This window comes from Daktulosphaira vitifoliae, unplaced genomic scaffold (genome assembly GCF_025091365.1).
Source record: "Daktulosphaira vitifoliae isolate Bord-2020 unplaced genomic scaffold, ASM2509136v1 Scaffold_5, whole genome shotgun sequence".
Taxonomy (NCBI): Eukaryota; Metazoa; Arthropoda; class Insecta; order Hemiptera; family Phylloxeridae; genus Daktulosphaira; species Daktulosphaira vitifoliae.
In genome coordinates this window covers 11,061,684-11,082,990 of record NW_026099576.1, presented here as the reverse complement: position 1 = coordinate 11,082,990, position 21,307 = coordinate 11,061,684, and the positions used below count along the sequence as shown (strand labels likewise).

The 21,307-nt window shown below is 24.2% G+C and overlaps 4 protein-coding genes across 4 annotated transcripts; all 4 read right to left on the bottom strand.

Annotated features, from left to right (window-relative positions):
- Positions 1-699: 699 nt before the first annotated feature.
- LOC126907807 (uncharacterized) lies at positions 700-1,938 on the bottom strand. The gene is made up of 2 exons (XM_050689412.1): positions 990-1,938; positions 700-917 (listed from the first exon to the last, which is right to left on the bottom strand). Exons 1-2 carry the CDS (start codon positions 1,867-1,869, stop codon positions 865-867), a joined length of 933 nt encoding a protein of 310 aa, XP_050545369.1. The 5' UTR covers positions 1,870-1,938; the 3' UTR covers positions 700-864.
- A 10,020-nt stretch (positions 1,939-11,958) lies between these two features.
- LOC126907805 (uncharacterized) lies at positions 11,959-13,104 on the bottom strand. The gene is made up of 2 exons (XM_050689410.1): positions 12,194-13,104; positions 11,959-12,109 (listed from the first exon to the last, which is right to left on the bottom strand). Exons 1-2 carry the CDS (start codon positions 13,071-13,073, stop codon positions 12,048-12,050), a joined length of 942 nt encoding a protein of 313 aa, XP_050545367.1. The 5' UTR covers positions 13,074-13,104; the 3' UTR covers positions 11,959-12,047.
- A 3,422-nt stretch (positions 13,105-16,526) lies between these two features.
- LOC126907806 (uncharacterized) lies at positions 16,527-17,685 on the bottom strand. The gene is made up of 3 exons (XM_050689411.1): positions 17,243-17,685; positions 16,725-17,177; positions 16,527-16,640 (listed from the first exon to the last, which is right to left on the bottom strand). The coding sequence occupies exons 1-3, from the start codon at positions 17,667-17,669 to the stop codon at positions 16,579-16,581; spliced, it is 942 nt and encodes a 313-aa protein (XP_050545368.1). The 5' UTR covers positions 17,670-17,685; the 3' UTR covers positions 16,527-16,578.
- Positions 17,686-19,575: 1,890 nt separating this feature from the next.
- Positions 19,576-20,930, bottom strand: LOC126907803 (uncharacterized). Its single transcript, XM_050689407.1, has 2 exons — positions 20,010-20,930; positions 19,576-19,938 (listed from the first exon to the last, which is right to left on the bottom strand). The coding sequence occupies exons 1-2, from the start codon at positions 20,887-20,889 to the stop codon at positions 19,868-19,870; spliced, it is 951 nt and encodes a 316-aa protein (XP_050545364.1). The 5' UTR covers positions 20,890-20,930; the 3' UTR covers positions 19,576-19,867.
- Between the last annotated feature and the right edge of the window lie 377 nt (positions 20,931-21,307).

Below are 21,307 nucleotides of genomic sequence, written 5' to 3'. Positions count from 1 at the left end.
GTCTTTGTCTGGAAAAAGCTGCAATTTTTCCATCGATGAATTCAAGCGCGGTCCATAAAACAGAAGTTTTATAAAGATATCTGAATAGATTTTTCCCGGGTACTAACAATTAACTCCTTGTGCAATTATCATACTATCAAAATCGAATAGCGCTTTAATTAACATATCATTGTACAAGTTATAACACTACTTACAAACAATAGCAAATGCTAAATGCCATTTTTATTTTATATGTATTGTCCAGTTTTCCATAATAATATGGTTGTATTACCTATACTATATAGTTGCCTTAACTAAATACTGGTTATTAATATGGTATATAATATGGTAAAAATAACCATGTATAATGACTAAATTAATTTGGCTGATCCAACCATACGTTACTGGGTAGAATTACTGACAAAGACAGTTGCAAATACTATAATATGGTTCTCCTAACCATAGTATTTCTAACCATTTACCATACTAAAATCATTTTTTTCCGTGTACTGATTTTTTTAAAAAATAATTTAAAAAATATTAAATACATACTGATTCATACTGATAAATACATACAATTTATACTGACCACGAAAATTTACATTTATTTGTTACTTACTGAAATATAATATTGAATTTTTTTGTGTTCTTATTATAAATATAATGACAATTTCTATTAAACAAGTAATTGAGAGTCGGTGATAAAAAGCCTAAAATTTTATTTAATTTTTTTCCAATGTCATATTTTAGATTATAATATTCAGATGATTTCAGATAGATAATAAAATTGTGTTTTAATTAATTATTTAAAGATATAAAAATTGTTTTGAAAATTTTGATAAATCATAAAATATTTAATTAAAAAAGAATAATTATTATACAAATTTAATAATTTTCTATTTTTACTGGCGTTGGAAGCTTTTTACTAATTCTCATTTCTAAATTAAAAAAAAAAAAAAAAAGACATTAACTTATTATTATAATAAATTTTTTATTTATATTTTAAATACCTCGTTCAAATGGATCATTTGCTGTTGGTATAAAAGATTCTTCAGTAATTGGATGAAATTTAAATCCTAGTTCAAAATAATTTTCTATAATTATTGTCTCGATATAATCCTGAATTTTTCTATTTAAGAAGGTGAAATAATCTAATGGTACGCCATTGTCTATAGTGGATGCATATTCCCGATTCCATTCATTCCATAAATAATTTCTGTTATATGATACAAAATTACAATAAATGTTAGTATGACAGTGTAAACATTCTATTATGTTTTTAAAAAAACTATTTATGGTTTCTAATGTCCTAAAGTATGACGATAAATTATTACGTGATAAAGTTTGTTTGTTTAAAATATCTGAAATATTTCGTATTTCCTTTAATAATAAACATATCATGTAATTATTTCTTTGAATAGTCCATGGAGAAGTATGCATATAATGTAAATTATCTATAGCTCCTTTCATCAATGTTGCCAATGGAACAATATATAAGGATATTATGGTTATGAGTTCTTCGGTGCAAATACGTCCTTTTAAAAAGTCATGTTCTTCATATAATTTTTTTTTACATTTTTGTAGGACTTCGCTAATTACTAATAATAGATTATCCATAAGTTTTGCGTATATACATCCAAGATATATAGTCAAACCTCTTATTTTTAGATTACATTTAGTGGGAACTGTTGGTGTTTCAATCAAATTTTGAAGATAATATCTTTTATTGTAATATGTTATGGAGATCAAATGATTTAAATTTAGCCATCCGGAATACTTTAGTAACTCATCTAATTGCTTTGTAGTTTCCATTGAATTTCGTTCTGATTTTGTATATAAAACCATGTAAAATATTAAAAAACTATACTTGACAGGTTTTAATGAAAACATTGCAAATAATAATTCCTGAATTTTTTTATTAAAATATAGTTTGATAAAGTGTTAGAAGACTCATTTAATTTATACAACTTTTAAAAATAATATGATAATCAATTAATAAAATATCTGTCATTATATAATAAATTTCTGTTAGTTTTTAATTTTTTATTTTTTATTCTAACTAAATATTTGACGAAAATTTTTCAATTTTTTATCTATTATTAAGTAATAAAATAAGACAATTAATATAGTTTTCAAAAATATTGCTTGATAATATTTAACAGAATTTATTTTAAATTTTTTTAAATTTTCATACTGATCAATACTACTTATTCATATGTTGTTTTTTACCGTATTTTTAATTAATATAAACAAATATAGTTATAATATAGTTAAATATCCATCGATTTACAGACCTTTAAGTATGATCGACTCTTTTTGAAAAATTGTTGAATGTGTTATTAAACCATAATTTATATAAAGGTTTGGTTTTTATGGAAATTAAACAGGCAAATCATATTTTTTTAGATGATGTCCAAATATTTACTTGTCTCACAGTAGATTAATATAATTAAAACAGAGTTAAAAAATTATTGCGTTATTATATTTTACTCAATCAAATGAATATTTTAACATTTATATTGATCATTATAATTTATATTTATTTATAAATGAAAAAGTAAATATTTCCTTCATGTTAGAAAAATCTATTAAAAAAAAAAAAAATACTCAATACCTTAAGTGTATTATTATTATTTATAAATACATTAAATAAATTATTTAATCTGCAATGAATAATCCTGGCTGGTAAATGTATGTTGAAAGTTAGATAAATTGCAGCAGAAAAATGTTTGAACCAGTGAATAAACCATATAATATATTCATTATCTTTAGTTTAGTATTATTGTTTATAAATATAATAAATAAATTATTTAATCTGTTATTTTTAAATTAAATTATGAATTTCACGGATAGTCAGAGCTTTTATTGAAGATAAATTACCCCTATTTAAAAAATAATAATTTTTATTTAATATATACTTTTTAAATACAATAGTTTAAATAAAATTGGGTATTGTGGTGATATGATAAATATAAATATATTAAATATTAAATAGTTTATGTTTATTATCTGATATTGTTATTTTATAATGTGTAAATAAAATGTCTTGCCATTACCATCAAAATGATCTACTAAAATCATCACTTTCTCCAAATAAAAATAATAAAAACTCTTAACAGAAAATTTAAAGGCAAGTATAAATTATTAAAAGAAATAATTTTTGATATCCTATAGTTATCCTAACTATTGGAATTTTTCTATCAATATCCTATTGATAGAAAAATTGAAATGATGAAATATTAATTTTACTGTTTACTGTAAACTCGAATTTTGTAAGTCTATAAATAACATACTTGCACTATTCGAGTTTACAAAATTATATGTATATTAAATTTTTTTTAAATTAAAAGACACACACCCACATATATATTAAATGTTAAATGTCTTATTTTAAATGTTAAAAATAAAAAATAATTTGTAACATTATGTTAATCAAAAAGTTTTATTTCAAATCAAGCCAATGTATATATTTATATTAATAACACAAACTAATAAAAACTTTTTGAGTTCACAAAATCTTTATTATACAGATAAATGTATTAGAAAAATAACTTCAATAGAACAAAAATAAAAATATTTTCTTTAATGACACCACAAAAAGTAAATCTTTCTATTAATGTAAATCTTAAATTGTCAAAATAATGAATTTTTATTTTTTGAGTATAATTATTTATATGAGAGACGGATAAAAATAAATCGAACTAAAAAATAATTCTTATATTCGTGTAAATCTTTAATTTTTGTGAATTGAAGGTAATTATGGGGCAGTATAAATCTCTCAAGTTTTTCTTGTAGCTGTGAGAATTTCATTTTAAGTTTGATTATTGTTACAAAATGTATAAATAGTTGCACTTTGATTGATAGATACTGTAAAATTTTATATAAATTAAGTAAAACATATCTAGAAGTGACTCAATCGTATTATTGAAGTTTTCAGTTAATATACTTGTTTTTTTTTCTTTTTATGAAATCGAATAGATTTTTAAAATTCATCTAATGTAGTCATGCATAATTTATTTTTATTTGATTTACAATCATATATCGAAATTGCAACTTTGGTTATAGCCAAAGTTAGAATACCATGCAATATAGAAGTATATTTAATGTTTAACCAACTGCACCGTAACACATGTTATAAAATAGTTCAAATATTTGTGATTTTTCAGGGGGTATTAGGGAATGATTTCATTAGTTATTTTTGAGTGACGTATTTATATACTTTCGAGGTTATTATATTTAAATTTAAGATGATTCAGAAGGAATATTTTTTTTTATCATAATTTCATGTTTATTCTATACTAGAAAAATATCACTAGAGACCAAAAATAGTGATTTATATTACTGAATGTTATAAATAAATGAATAGATATCTAAATGTGAACTAATCAAACTCAGATATCTATCAATACATAATATAAACATTTAATACTTGTAGTTAATCATGTAACTATCATAAGATATATTTCACTTCAATATAATTATCACTGTGAAAATTATTTATTAATGATATTGTGCATAACTCAAGACAACTTTTTTTAAATATAAATGAAAAGTATTTAATTTAAAATTTAATTTTCTACGAAAAAGCAACTTACAATGTTTAATTTTAAAAAGTTTTGTTAGTTACCATAATTTTCACCATTTCAATAAAATGGGAATAATACAATCATTTCTATATCAGTTTATAAAATATTAGTTAATTTCCAAATTATTGTTACCGATATAAACCGAAAAATATAATTTTTAGAAATAAAATTAGTATGTTACTATATAAAATTATTAAATAGTTAAATTTTAAACTTTTAGCGTTCACGGAATAAATTAAACTATAAGGTTAAAACTTTTAAGGTTCATCGAATGAATAAAGTTATAACGTTATAATTTATAATGTTACCGAAAAAAATAAGGAATATTATTATATTTTTGAATGATATTGTTCATGAACGTTTGATATAGAGAAAAATTAATTAATCATTAACGGTACCCTGTTTCAAAAATCAAGGTAAAATGACAAAAAAAATAATAGTTATATAATTCTAAATCAAAACGTCAAGTTTTGAGGAGAAAGAAACGCAAACTTTTTTAAAATTATTTTTAGCTAATACATAAATATTAAATATATTTTACCATAAATAATTTTACAAATAAATATTAATATTTAATAATATAAATTTTAACTCTAATTGAAGACTTTGGTTCAATAAAGAGTCCTGTTTATTTTTTCAAATTCTTCAGGGATAAAAAAAAATGTTATTCTACAAATAAAAATTTGAATATTAGCAAAAAATTGTACATAAATTGCTGGTTGGGACAGTAATTTAAATAATTTCCTTGTAAAGAGATTCATTTTCTATGCTTCTCTAACATCAAACCCAGATAGAATGTAGTAGCCGTGTTTATTCGATATATAAAGTAATTTAATTGTATTCATTATCTCTTTACATCTACACCCAGAGAAAAACCTCGATCTATATAATAAATTCATTGTTCAATTTGATAAATATATCATTACTATTGAATCAATGATATATTTATCAATATGATATTTTTTTTTCTTGTCTTGAACAATAATTATTTATAAGAATAGTTATTTTGTTCGTATTAATAAAACATTATCATAAACCCTTGATAAAATTTCTCTTTCAATTTTGATTGAGGTTTTTCTTTGGGTATAATGTTGCATCTTAGAACAGTAGAAAACAACTGTTTTCCGTTGTTATCACGATCAAAGATAATATTTCATCGTAGATTTTGGTTGTAATGAATTGAATAATAAACGTATAACAGGGGTGCCAACATTAAAATAAGCAGCTCAATTAATAAAACAAAACTGTGATAATTTTTTTTCATATTTGCAAAAGATTACAAATAACTAAATAACTGTTTACTGCAAAATTTTGTGATTGAAAAAAATCACATTTAAAAGCTCTTTTTGAAAATTCTCTATATATATCCGATCATAAATCGGTACTTGAATAGTTAATAAGTAAAATATATTTTATTTATAAATACATGTAATTTAATATTTATGTATAACAGATGATAATTATAAAATCATCGATAAGTAAATGTTACATGACAACTATATTTTGAAGTATGACCAATTTAAAAATATGTTGATTTCACAACTAATCTACAGTTAATTAACTAAGACATTTGATTGATAAACATCACACTGTTTAATTGTCGTTTTAATCACTTTTGATTAGCTAACTGGCAGTTGAAATATCGATTGATAACCGCCCTAAGGAAAATGAATGAGTAGTGTTAAAAGTATCACTTTGTGTATAACTATTCCTCAATATTTAATCTTGCCTAGAGTTATAATTTTACTTAAAAATGATCTATTTCAAAATGTATTGTGTACATTTGTTATGCAGGATTAAACTCTGGTGTTTCATCAGAAAAAATTTTGGAAACAATGGATATCGATATTGATAAAAAAATATTTCACAGATTTTTATGAAGTGACTGTTTATAGGCTAACTAATGAAGAAAAAATTGGGACATAATTACTACTTCTAAATATGAACAAATAATGTTTTTAAATTTCAATGTTAAAATTATAAAATAAAAATAACAATGTAAAGTATAATAGTTAAACAATATAACGCAAAAATTGTATTAACATCCATTTATATCTAAGAAGCATAAAAATTAATTAATTATTTCTATTTATTTATATGATTTATTTTTACTTAAATTGAACTTAAAGTTAAAGTTATATTATCACAATATAACATGACATGACATCAAGATGTCATGTCATCATTATTGTAAAATGTATGGAATAAATTCACACTTCCGAAAGCAGCGACTGTTGAATTATCAATTAATTTAAAATACAACTATGTAATCAATTTTAACACATCGAAACTGACCATCGTAGTTAGTCGACTTCAATACACAATATTTGTTTATGAACAGCTATCATAATCGGTCCCAGTACTTTGTTGTCGCTGTCCGTCTTTCAGGTGTACGTTAAGTTTTTTTTTATTTATTCTAAAGGACTTTACCTACCTTGTTCCTCTCTCAAACTGCAAAGTGTTTGTGTCTTACACTTAATTTACACCTTATGTTTAGGTGTTATTCGCTCATCCTACACATAACGATAGCTCTATGACAGTGTCGATAGTACAAAAGCTTACTGTGACTTTTACACTATCACATGTTTTCTAGTTATGTAGACTGTTCAGTAAGTAAGTAAACATGTTTATACTGATCTCATCGTTTCTGTTTCGTTATTTTTCAAAAACATTGTATATTTCTTCTGTACATTGTATTTGTTAATCCTTTTGTAATTACACTTATTAATAATTCATCGCTACGCTAATTTTAATTAGTTTTCCAATAAGTCGATTATACGATATATAATTGGAATATAATACTTTTTGATATTTTTAGATCGTCGAAAATACTAAACATAACAAATATTTGTATTCATAATAAGAGATCTTCATATTCACACAATGCTAAATATAATTAGGGGGGGGTGTATTAATAATTTATATGCTTTCAGCTTCTATGCGAAGCTGAAAAATTATTAATTTTACTATTAAGTGTTTTTTTTTCTTGTGTCTGCTGCCACTTTTTCTCAGCTCTAACTAGACTGATTTTTTTCAATGATACGTCAAAATCGTATATAGTAGAAGACATTGCCCTTGAAAATCAAAAAAATTTTCTCTCATTTCCTATAAATGGCGTAAATCTCACAAAAAATTACGATTTTTAAAATCGTTAATTTTGGCATTTTTTTCACTTTTATTTCTAAAAACTGCTACAACTTTTTTAAAAATTAACAAATTGGCATATTTTTTATTTATACTAAAACCTTAAATATTTCATTTTTATTTGATATCAATATTTTGAAAATTTAACCCTTTACTTGCCCACAAGGGTGGATTCAAAGAGCAATTTTTTCATAAAAGTCAATTTTTTCTACTTAAGTCATGAAAATGTTCCGGAAATACTGCGTCCTTTAAATATATATTAAATTAAAGCTTATGTTACGTACTATATATAAAAAAAAAAAAAAAAAAAAATTGTCCCGACTACTTATTTTCTACTTGCAAATGGCTACCGTAATTAAAAAACATGCTATTTTTGTGTTCAATTTTTATATATTTTTTTTTACTTATTTTAAAATACCTTTTGCCATAATAATGAGTCCATCAATTTGTATAAAATTTACATGAATCTAGCTTAGATTAAATATAAATTTAAACTTATTTTGATTATTTTACCTCCTCAAAGTTAAGAAAAGTGACTTTGAATTTTTGAACTAGCTTAAATAGTTTTTTTTATCTACCCGCCTATGTCGATCACAGTGGCTGCGTTGTATATCACACAGTTTTATAAGCTTGGGGTACAAAATACGAACCCCATTAACCAAATTAACTTTTATTGCATTTTGTTCTTACTTTTTTTTTGAGGTAAAAAAAAAAATTCAAAAAGAATAATAATTAATAATATTCAATGAACATCAAATACCCTATCAATTTAATCTTTCTTTGTAAGACGGAATTTCTTATTCTTATTAAAATATTTCACCATATAGTTTTTGTGTCTGTCATTCATTTTTTCAGCCTTCAATTAACCAATTTTAATGACCAATACGTCAAAAGAACACAATTTTAATCATGTTGAACTTGTGATCACCAAATATTGGAAAAAAAAATTTAATTCTAACAAAATTATGCTATTGTAAAAATGGCTACTTCAAAAATCTTTTTTTAATTAAAATATCTCCAAATTAACAGAAGAATAAAAAAAGGTTTTTATATTGAAGTACACAGTAAAATATATCATTAAAAAATTGTATTTTCTATATTGATATGTGATTAGGAATTTATATAATTACTGTTAACTATAAATTCATTAGAAAAACTCAACATTTCGTTAAAATCGCTATATTTTAGCTGAGAAGGTATTAATTTTACCATGATGTGTTTTTTTTTTTTTTTTATTTATGACTGTTGCCACTTTTTCTCAGCTCTCACTGGACCGATTTATTTCAACAATACGTCAAAAGATCACAAATCGTATCTGTTGAAGAAATTACCCTTAAAAATTGAAAAATTTTCCCTCGTTCCCCGCAAATGGGGGAAATATCCAAAAAAATTACAAATTTAAAAATCGGTAAATTTTGTCATTTTTATCACTTTTTTTTCTTAAAACTTCCATAACTTTTTCAAAAATAAACAAATTAACATAATTTTTTTTTATACTAAAACCTTAGATATTTCCCTTTCATTTGATATCATTTTTTTGAAAATCTAACACTTAATCTGCTCATTGGGAGGGATTTAAAATAGCAACTTTTTTATAAAAACTAACTTTTTCAACTTAATTTTTGAAAATGTTCCGGAAATACTGCGTCCTTTAAACATATATCAAATTAAAGCTTATTTTATGTACTGTAAAATGAAAAAAAAAATTTGTCCCGACGACCTATCTTTTGCAAAAATGGCTACCATATTCCAAAATATGCTATTTTAATATTAAGGTTAATGTTGCTTTTGTAATTATCCATCAATTTCTTAGAATTAAACATTATCTACAGATTTGCACCGAAGCGTTTCTTATGATAGTGAAGTTAATCACTGTCAGATTAAATCTATACTGGACCCAACTATGCAACATCCCCACTATGCCGCGACCCCACTGTGCTGGGTTTTTTTTTAATATATATAAATACTTGTTTTTTACTATTTATTAATACTATCAAAAATTAGTGATGATTGAAAAAATTAAATTGCAGATTTGAAATCAACACGAAAAATGGGTTTAGAAAAGTAAATTATTAATTCTGATAAAAATTCCTTGTAGAACAATTATTTATAATTAATAACAATTATCTTCTGAAAAGTTTTAGATCAAGCACTTTAATATTTATACACGTTTGCAATAAAAGTGGCAACTATTTTATAATTTTTTTTATAATATTTCCATAAAAACAATACTAAATTATTAAATATCAATTTCGTACAAAAATTTAATTACTATAATAGTTATTTGATCATATATTATACTTATAAATCATAGAACTCTTAATTAGGTATAATAAAGGAAATAGGTGTTAATTTGTTTTTGGAATAATCCACCAATTTTTTAAAATTAAACACCCTCTACAGATTTCATCGAAGTGTTTCTTTTGATTGTGATTTTAAGCACTGTCAGATATCATCTATAATTATTCCAACTATAGCACGTTTATAATGTGCTATTGTTTTTAATGTATTTTTGATAATAATAAAAAAAAATGATGTATAATGGGTAATCAGTCAGTAACGTGGTAGTGCCCGATTCGCATTGTCTCGTTTTCGAGACTAGGTCACATGTGTGTCCGTTTGTAGAATGAGTCATCAAATTAGTAGTTGTAGTTGCCACCCCTCTCTTTGGCGATGGACTAACTACCCATTCTGGAGTATTTATGATTAGGAAACTTAATAACAATGGAAAAATAAAATTGAATTTTTGAGCTATATGTATTTTTGTCTAATAATTTCAGTTGTCAACATTTTAATACTTCGGAGATTAGAGGTAGAAGTGAAGAATTGTTTAGTGACTTAAAATAGCCACACATTATCTTCAGTCTTCGTTTAAAATTTTACCTGTTAACGACCAATAAAAAATATACATTCATTTATTTATTATTTATCACATCAATCAAATTATTTTGATAATTTGATTACAAAGAAATTTTAAATTTATAAATATTTGATTTTTTTATAACTAATAAAAACCAACATAATCAAGTAAGTGTACAGAAGATCAATTCATTTATATTTTCATACTGATCAAGAAAATGTATATTAGCTTCGATGCGAAGCTGAGAAGGTATTAGTTTTATTATGATGTGTTTTTTTTTTGTGTCTGTTACCACTTTTTCTCAGATCTCACCCAACCGATTTCTTTCAATGATACGTCAAAAGATCACAAGTCTTATCTAGTCGAAGACATTATCCTCACAAATTGACCAAAATTTCCCTCGCTTCCAGTAAATGAGAGAAACCTCCAAAAAAAATTTCGATTTTTTTTCAATTTTAGTTTCGATGCGAAGCTGAGACGGTATTGGTTTTACTATGATGTGTTTTTTTTTGTCTGTTACCACTTTTTCTCAGCTCTCACCGAACGGATTTCTTTTAACGATACGTCAAAAAATCACAAATCGTATCTGGTCGAACACATTATCCTCACAAATTGAAAAAATTTCCCTCGTTTCCAGTAAATAGGGGAAACCTCCAAAAAAATTACAAATTTAAAAATCGCTAATTTTCGAAATTTTTAAAAAATTTTTTCTTAAAACTGCCATAACTATATTTAAAATGAACAAATCAATGTAATTTTTTTTTATAGATGTTTGATGTCTTTACCTATCATTTGGTATATTTTTTTTATAAATCTGACTTTTTACCTGCACACAGGGAGGATTTAAAATGACAACTTTTTCACAAAAATTTAACATTTTCAACTTAACTTTTGAAAGTGTTTCGGAAAGTCTGACAATTTTATATATATATCTCAAATGAAAGCTAATGTAACGTAATTTATTATGAAAAAAAAAATTTCTTTATTTTGTCTTTACGGTAAAAATGGCTACCCAATGGCTATTTTGTGTAAAAATTCTAGATTTTATTTATTACATTTTTAACTTTAAAATGCTATACATTTTTAAAAAAATGTATGGATCAATACAATTTTTTCATGAGAGGTAGTATTTATATATCTTTCATTTGACATACTTTATGTTAATCAAGATATTAATAAGGAAACAGCAAATCATGTAGCTTTTAGAATAATCCACCAGTTTTTTAAAATTAAAAACTATCTAAAGATTTGCATCGAAGCGTTTTTTTGATAGTGATATTAATCACTGTCAGATATCATACTTGATCCAACTATGCCACGTCACCACTGTGACGCGACACCCCTATGCTGGATTTTTTTAAATAACAGTACAAAATGAATAATATTTACTTGTATTCGTCAAATGCTATAAAAATTGTTTTGCAAATTTTGGTAAATCATAAAATATTTAATTAAAAAAGAATAATTATTATACAAATTTAATGATTTTCTATGTTGACTGGCATTGGAAGCTCATTACTAATTGCTTTAAATTCCATTTCTAAATTAACAAAAAAAAAAAAACAAAAAATAAAAGAAATTAAGTTATTATTATAATCAATTTTTTATTTTTATTATAAATTACCTAGTTCAATTGTCTCGGATAGTGTTGGTATAAAAGATTCTTCAGTAATTGGATCAAATTTAAATCCTAGTTGAAAATACTTTTCTATAATTATTGTCTCGATATAATCCTTAATTTTTCTGATTAAGAAGGTGAAATATTCTAATGGTATGCCATTGTTTATCATGGATGTATATTCTTGATTCCATTCATTCCATAAATAATTTTCATCATTAGATACATATCTACAAAAAACTAAACTTTGATAGTCTACATTTACTTTTATTTTTTGAAAAAAATCATTTATAGTATTTAATGTCCACAAGTAGGTAGATAAATTATCACGTGTTAGAGTGCGTTCGTTTAAATTGTCAAGAATATTTTCTATATCCCTTAATAAAGGACTCATCATGTAATAATTTGATTGAAGAATCCATGGGTTGGAATGCATATAATCTAAATTATCCATGGCGCCTTTCATCAATTTTGCCAGTGGAACAATTAATAAGGATATTATGTTTACGAGTTCTTCGGTGCAAAAACATACATTTAAATACTCATTTTCTGTTATAATTTTTTTTTTACAAATTTGTATAATGTTGCTAATAACTAAAAAAAGATTATTCATAACTTTTGCATATGAGCACCCAAGAAAAACGGTCAAAGCTCTAATTTTTTGATTGTATTTATTCTTTGGTGTTGGTGTTTCTATCAAATTTCGAAGACAATATGTTCTATTGAAATATTTTACAAAGAACAAATCATTTTTATTTAGCCATCCTGAATACTTCAGTAACTTATCTAATTTATTTATTGATGCTATTGAAATCCGATCTGATTTTGTATACAAAATCACGTAAAATATTAAAAAACTATACATGATAAGTTTTAATGAGAACATTACAAAATAATTAATGATAATAATTCCTGAATTTTTTTATTAAAATACAATTTGATAAAGTATTACAAGACCCAAATATTTTATTCAACATTTAAAAATAATAGAATAAACAATTACGATAAAACATCTGTATTACATTTTTTATAGTTTGTAATTTTAGACTGATTCCGAATAACTAAACATTAGCTGTCAAATTTTCAATTTTTTTACCTATGATAAAAAAAAATAGTTTAATATATAAACAAATAGTCTTGAAAGGTTATTTCTTAATCATATTTTACACATTTCAAAGTTAATGTTTTAACATTATTATTTTTATTACTAGATTTGATTTTAATAATAAATTATTTTGTTATTTACTACTATTTCTTTCGTACTGAAAAATATAATCATAAAGAAATTCTTTATATTTCCTGTGTGCTATAATTTATAATTTATAAATACAATAATTAAATAATTTAATCTGTAACAAATAATGATTATAATTAAGAATGTTAGCTTCGATTAGAAGCTGAGAAGGTATTGATTTTACTAAGATGTGTTTTTTTTTTTTTGTGTTTCTATTATCACTTTATTTTTTTTATAAATCTGACCCTTTACCTGCCCACGGGGGGGGGGGAATTAAAAATAACAACTTTTTCAACTAAACTTTTGAAAGTGTTCCGGAAAGTCTGACACTTTTATATATATATCTTAAATTAAAGCTAATCTAATATATTTTATTATGAAAAAAAAAAATTTCGGACTTCATTTTGTCTTCACCGTAAAAATGGCTATCAATAGCTATTTTTGTGTGAAAATTCTAGATTTTATTTATTACATTTTTAACTTTATACCGTTATAACATTGAAAAGTGTGTGGATCAACACATTTTCTTATGAGAAATAATATTTATATCCCTTTTTCATTCGACATACTTTATCTTAATCAGGATATAAGTAAGGAAATAGCAGATCATGTAGCTTATAGAATAATCCACTAATTTTTTTTAAATTAAACACTATCTAAAAATTTGCATCGATGTGTTTTTTTGTTTGTGATTTTTATTACTGTCAGATAAACACTCTCAAATTGGAGGCCTCATATCATATACTACGATAGGAAACACCGAGCGAGGATCGTGCCTTCTAGACACAAGATAGGGTATTGTATTTCGATAAGGACAGCAGGTGCACAGTGATGAAGATTTTGAGTTTATGGATTGTAAAAATATCCGTTATTTTAACCGCAGTATTGCCTATGATAAAATCATTATCTTTCATACACTTTAAACTGTAAAGCGATCCTTATCTAACAATCATTATGAAAAATTCTCTTGTTATACGGTGTTGGAAAACGAATATTTATTGTGTTGGATATCAGTGACCCATGATTAGAATCAATGAGGTTTGTAAGATATGCGATATTATCGATTGAATATGATTCTGTTCCTTAACTGGTTTCCAGGTCTTATTCCATAGCTAAATCATATTGATTAGCTTAGTTGGTAAACCAAAATGTTCAAGAATACTTCATAGTTTTTCTTTTAGTCCAAGAATACAATATCCAGATCTTTTGTGAACCGGTGTCCTTTTTCCATTATATGTCTGATCACAAATATGTGGTTGATAGTTGATTAATTTTTAAACACTATTCTGAAAAAGTATTAGTATTATTATTTTATAAGGATAAAAAACAATATCCATAGTACTTCGGTCTTTGGCTGATTTGGCCTATGTTGGACCCTCCTCAAGCTTCTTGTTAATTTAGGCTGGTTAAATATTTAGTTTATCATACAAAGTAATTTAACAAGTATTTAATACTAGGCTTTGTCTAACTGGGGCTCCGAACCAGACCCGGTTCCCTGCGAGCCTCATACACCTACGGTGTGTTAGGCGCTTCAGGATGTCCTTACAGGTAGGCCACTGATTCCGGTAGGAGTAACCGGCTATGCCTGGCACAATATGTGTTGTGCAGGAAAAGTATTATTCTAAGATCAGTTTAACAGAAATAAAGTAGAAATTTTTTTATAACTTATAAAAACCAACATAATCATGTAAGTGTACAGAAGATCAATCCATTTATATTTTCATACTGATCAAGAAAATGTATATTAGCTTCGATGCGAAGCTAAGAAGGTATTAGTTTTATTATGATGTGTTTTTTTTTTGTGTCTGTTACCACTTTTTCTCAAATCTCACCTAACCGATTTTTNCACTGTGCCGCGACCCCCCTGTGCTGGGTTTTTTTTCTTAAAACTGTCAAAAATGACCAATAAATATATTTTTTTTTATAAATGTTTGATGTCTTTATCTATCATTTGGTATATTTTTTTTATAAATCTAACTCTTTACCTGCACACAGGGAGGATTTAAAATAACAACTTTTTCACAAAAATTTAACTTTTGAAAGTGTTTCGGAAAGTCTGACACTTTTATATATATAAATCTTAAATGAAAGCTAATGTAACGTAATTTATTATGAAAAAAAAAATTTCTTTATTTTGTCTTTACAGTAAAATTGGCTACCCAATGGCTATTTTTGTGTAAAAATTCTAGATTTTATTTATTACATTTTTAACTTTAAAATGCTATAAATTTTTAAAAAAATTTATGGATCAATACAATTTTTTCATGAGAGGTAGTATTTATATATCTTTCATTTGACATACTATATGTTAATCAGGATATTAATAAGGAAATAGCAAATCATGTAGCTTTTAGAATAATCCACGAATTTTTTTAAATTAAACACTATCTAAAGATTTGCATCGAAGCGTTTTTTAGTGATATTAATCACTGTCAAATATCATACTTGATCCAACTATGCCACGTCACCACTGTGCCGCGACCCCCATATGCTTATATAATACTTTAATTTAAGCAGAATTGTTTTGTATTTTTTATTATAATGACAATTTCTATCAAACGAGTAATTGAGAAAAGTTTTTAAAAAGTCTAAAATTTAATTTCATGAATTCCAATTTCATATTTCAGATTATCCCATAATTATACTATTCATTTTCAATGATTTCCGATAGATAATATATTTGTGTTTTTATTAATTATTTAAAATTTAATAAAATTTAATTTCATGAATTCCAATTTCATATTTCAGATTATCCCATAATTATACTATTCATTTTCAATGATTTCCGATAGATAATATATTTGTGTTTTTATTAATTATTTAATGATTACAGTAGAACTCCAATTATCCGAACTCCGATCATCCGAATCGCCGATTATCCGAATCACTTTCAGAAAAAATCAGAAAAAAATTTGTCCAAAGTCCGCGGCGTCAGTGTAGGCACAACACGTGGTAAGAGTTCCCACTCCAGTTCCGGCGCATTGCAGTCACCTGTCATTGTTTATTTTGATTAGTCAGTGAATGGGTCCCGGTCCCCATTAATTCGGATAATTGGAGTTCTACTGTATTTGTATTCGTAAAATGCTATAAAAATTGTTTTGCAAATTTTGGTAAATCATAAAATATATAATTAAAAAAGAATAATTATTGTACAAATTTAATGATTTTCTATGTTGACTGGCGTTGGACGATTATTACTAATTGCTTTAAATTCCATTTCTAAATTAACAAAAAAAAAAAAACAAAAAATAAAAGAAATTAAGTTATTATTATAATCAATTTTTTATTTTTATTATAAATTACCTAGTTCAATTGTCTCGGATAGTGTTGGTATAAAAGATTCTTCAGTAATTGGATCAAATTTAAATCCTAGTTGAAAATACTTTTCTATAATTATTGTCTCGATATAATCCTTAATTTTTCTGATTAAGAAGGTGAAATATTCTAATGGTATGCCATTGTTTATCATGGATGTATATTCTTGATTCCATTCATTCCATAAATAATTTTCATCATTAGATACAAATATACAATAAACTAAACTTTGATAGTCTACATTTATTTTTATTTTTTGAAAAAAATCATTTATAGTATTTAATGTCCACATGTAGGTAGATAAATCATCACGTGTTAGAGTGCGTTCGTTTAAATTGTCAAGAATATTTTCTATATCCCTTAATAAAGGACTCATCATGTAACAATTTGTTAGATAAATCCATGGGTTGGCATGCATATAATCTAAATTATCCATGGCGCCTTTCATCAATTTTGCCAGTNAATCCATGGGTTGGAATGCATATAATCTAAATTATCCATGGCGCCTTTCATCAATTTTGCCAGTGGAACAATTAATAAGGATATTATGTTTACGAGTTCTTCGGTGCAAAAACATACATTTAAATACTCATTTTCTGTTATAATTTTTTTTTTACAAATTTGTATAATGTTGCTAATAACTAAAAAAAGATTATTCATAACTTTTGCATATGAGCACCCAAGAAAAACGGTCAAAGCTCTAATTTTTTGATTGTATTTATTCTTTGGTGTTGGTGTTTCTATCAAATTTCGAAGACAATATGTTTTATTGAAATATTTTACAAAGAACAAATCATTTTTATTTAGCCATCCTGAATACTTCAGTAACTTATCTAATTTTTTTATTGATGCTATTGAAATCCGATCTGATTTTGTATACAAAATCACGTAAAATATTAAAAAACTATACATGATAAGTTTTAATGAGAACATTACAAAAAATTTAATGATAATAATTCCTGAGTTATTTTATTAAAATACAATTTGATAAAGTATTACATGACCCAAATATTTTATTTAACATTTAAAAATAGTAGAATAAACAATTACGATAAAACATCTGTATTACATTTTTATAGTTTTTAATTTTAGATTTATACTCATACACCTACGGTGTGTTAGGCGCTTCGGGATGTCCTTACAGGTAAGCCACTGATTCCGGTAGGAGTAACCGGCTATGCCTGGCACAATATGTGGTGTGCAGGAAAAGTATAATTCTAAACGCAGTTTAACAGAAATATAGTAGAAATTTAATTATTAAAATGAATAAAATAGTAAATAGTGAAATATTTAAGGTATAAAGTTTACATTTTTTGACTAAGGTCATCTCAATATTTTAATAATATTTCAATTTCAATCTTTGGTATCATCAATATTAATAAAATTCTGTTATGAAGTTCGGGCAATATGTTAAAATGAATACTATAATATAGAATTTCAAATAAAATACCATATATTTAAATTTATATTAGAATCTTATACATCAATATATATTTTCATTAACATTTAATGTAAAAACTGCAGGGAAATGTCTTACCACAAAGAAAAAGATTGTTAGTATGGTAAAGCATACTCTAATAATAAAAAATTTGTTCTAAAAGAAAAATAGGAGAAGGAAATAAAAAAATCTATTAATGAAAATAATAATAAATGAACTCATCAAACAATACTTTGTTTTTTATACATCTATACAATAATTTTTATTAGCTACATGAAATAATAAAAAAATTACTTAATAATATAACTCTAAAGTATCTAGGTGTACTCCTAAGGTATTTTTAAATTACGTGTTTTTAGTATACTTGTACACTGGCATAAAATTTAAACTAAATTGACATGCGAAAACCAAAATAATATCCAACTAAAAACTATGCGCATAGACTTAAAAAAAAAAAAGCTCGTAACTCGGTAAAAAATGAACAGATTTAAATGAAATTTTCAGTATATAAGTTTTGTAAAATTACAAATTATTCTGAAATTTAACAGATTCACATCGAAGTGTATTAAATAATAGTGACGTTAAACATTGTCAAATATCATATACTGGGCTTTTTTAATGTAATGATAGATGATTATTTTCATTTTATTAAAAATATTCCTCTTCTTTTTCCTCGCCTTAACGCCTTTATGTAAAAATAACTATTCTAATTAAATTGAATTACAAATTAAAATTTTTTTATTAGAATTGAAAAATATAAACTGCAGTAGTTTTTAAATAATTTAAGTTTATAAACGAGAGTTTGTTTTGACTAAAAGGTTTGATTGAAAAATAAAACCTACCGTTAGTATTCAACAACTATACACTACTTACTTTTAAAAAAATCGATTCAATAATATAAATATATAATTTAGTATAAAACAAACAAAATTTGTGAAAAAAGATTAAATATTTAAAAAAACAATCCGATAAAAAAAAATTGACTTTAAACTGTGTCATTTTTAATCAAATTCATACAGGTTATCTAAATTTAATGAATTAGCAGATTATTCGATAAAATAAAAATAATATTGACATTTATAATTATTTTAATTCTTTAGAACATATTTTTTTCAAATTATTAATCGTGAAGTATATTTATGTTTATCCCTTATATCACATAAAAATGTCAACTTTGATTTTTCAAATTGCAGCTTACACAATCGTCTTGTTTATTTATTAAATAATAATCTAATTAAGTGGATAATAATTAGTGGAAATCTATTTATTATATAGTTAATTTAATAATTAAAATGCTGATAATTTTTTATGTATAATGTTTTTGTTTTTAAATAGTTGAAATATATTAGTCATTTAAACTGTCTTTGTGTTCAAACCTTTTTTTTTAGTCATGATTAAAATAAATATTTTTTATTAAGATAAACCGTTTTATATTCTGTATTATTAATACAACATGTATTTCTGTTAAACAGGTAATTTTAAGTCGTCCATAAAAATGTCAACAATATAATTTTATTATCTCCAGTGTCCAGATTATATTTTAGATTATCCTCCAATGATTATAACATTATTATTTTTTTTTATTAAAAATAGAATCATATTATTATATTTTAATGATTATTTAAAGATTTACAAATTTATTATGTGAATTGTAATTAATTATAAAACATTAATAAAAAAATTTTTTATTTTATTAGAACATTTGATGAGTTTCTATTTGTATTGGTATTGAATGCATATCACCAACTGCTTTAAATTCTAATTCTAAATTCAAAAAAAAAAAATGTGTGAAACATTGTATAAATATTTTTAAAAATAATTTTTATTTCAAATACCTAGTTCAAGTGGTTCATTTTCTAATGGTAGAAACGTTTCTTCTGTAATTGGATCAAATTTAAATCCCAGTTGAAAATAATTTTCTATAATGACAGTATTAATATAATCCTTAATTTTACTCGCTAAGTATTTATAAAAGACTAATTTTATATTTTGGTCAATAATAGCTTTATATTCTATTTTCCATTGCTTCCATAAAGAATCCGTATTAGAATTTACAAATTCACAATAGTATTCAGTGTCATAATTTAACCCTAAATTTATTTTTTGAAAAAAATCATTTATAGTATTTAATGTCCTCAAGTAGGTCAAAATATTATTATGCGATACAGTTTGTTCGTTTAAATAGTCAAAAATATTTTCAATTTTTTTTAATCGAGGCCTTATCATGTAGGAATATTTCTGTAGAGACATAGGGTTGTTATGTAATGAATCCAAAGTGTCCATAGCGTTTACCATCAATGTTGCCAATGGAACAATAAATAAGTATATTATGTTTACGAGTTCATCGGTGCAAATACGTCCATTTATAAAGTCATTTCCTTTTTCAATTTTTTCTTTACAAATTTGTATTAACTTTTTAACAATTAAAATAACATTTTTCATAACTTTTGCGTATGTACATCCGAGATAAATAGTCAAATATCGTACTTTTTGATCAGATTTTTTGTAAGGTGTTGGTGTTGTAATCAAATTTTCCAGATAATGAGCTTTTGAGTAATATGTTATACACTTTACCTCGTTTAAGTTTTTCCATCCCGAATATATTAATAACTTATCTAACTGAACATCTTTGTTCAGTAAACTCTTCTTTGCTGTTGTGTACAATATCACAGTTATTAATGCAAAACTTAACGTGTAAAGTTTTAATGACAACATTTTAAAAATTACTAATTTTATTTATGACTAAAATTTTTTGAATAAAGTATAAGTGTCAGAACACCTGTATATATACTATTCAACATTTATAAATAATAAGATAAATATATATTTTATGAAATCTGTTATATTTTAATAAATCTCATTAAAGTTTTTAGTTAAAAATTTTAGTATGATTTAACTAACAAAATGTTTTATGACAAATATTAATTTTATAAAACTAAAAAAAAAAATTGGATAATATAATTTAAATAGTTTTCAAAAGTAATGCTTGATAATATTTTACATGATTCATAGTTAATTTATAATTTTTGACTAATGAATAAACAATTTTAAATTGTTTAGTAACTATGAACACAGTTTCATATTTAATTTAAACGGAGAATACATAAATTTATTTTTAATGATCAGGTTAGGC

What these genes read in the sequence shown, in the direction of transcription:
- LOC126907807 (XM_050689412.1), bottom strand. Translation starts at nt 1,869, where the DNA reads ATGTTTTCATTAAAACCTGTCAAGTATAGTTTTTTAATATTTTACATG. An exon ending in AAATGATCCATTTGAACGAG is followed by an intron (nt 918 to 989) that starts GTATTTAAAATA and finishes TTTTTAATTTAG; the next exon opens with AAATGAGAATTAGTAAAAAG.
- LOC126907805 (XM_050689410.1), bottom strand. Translation starts at nt 13,073, where the DNA reads ATGTTCTCATTAAAACTTATCATGTATAGTTTTTTAATATTTTACGTG. An exon ending in ATCCGAGACAATTGAACTAG is followed by an intron (nt 12,110 to 12,193) that starts GTAATTTATAAT and finishes TTGTTAATTTAG; the next exon opens with AAATGGAATTTAAAGCAATT.
- LOC126907806 (XM_050689411.1), bottom strand. Translation starts at nt 17,669, where the DNA reads ATGTTCTCATTAAAACTTATCATGTATAGTTTTTTAATATTTTACGTG. An exon ending in ACTGGCAAAATTGATGAAAG is followed by an intron (nt 17,178 to 17,242) that starts GCGCCATGGATA and finishes AATTGATGAAAG; the next exon opens with GCGCCATGGATAATTTAGAT. An exon ending in ATCCGAGACAATTGAACTAG is followed by an intron (nt 16,641 to 16,724) that starts GTAATTTATAAT and finishes TTGTTAATTTAG; the next exon opens with AAATGGAATTTAAAGCAATT.
- LOC126907803 (XM_050689407.1), bottom strand. Translation starts at nt 20,889, where the DNA reads ATGTTGTCATTAAAACTTTACACGTTAAGTTTTGCATTAATAACTGTG. An exon ending in AAATGAACCACTTGAACTAG is followed by an intron (nt 19,939 to 20,009) that starts GTATTTGAAATA and finishes TTTTGAATTTAG; the next exon opens with AATTAGAATTTAAAGCAGTT.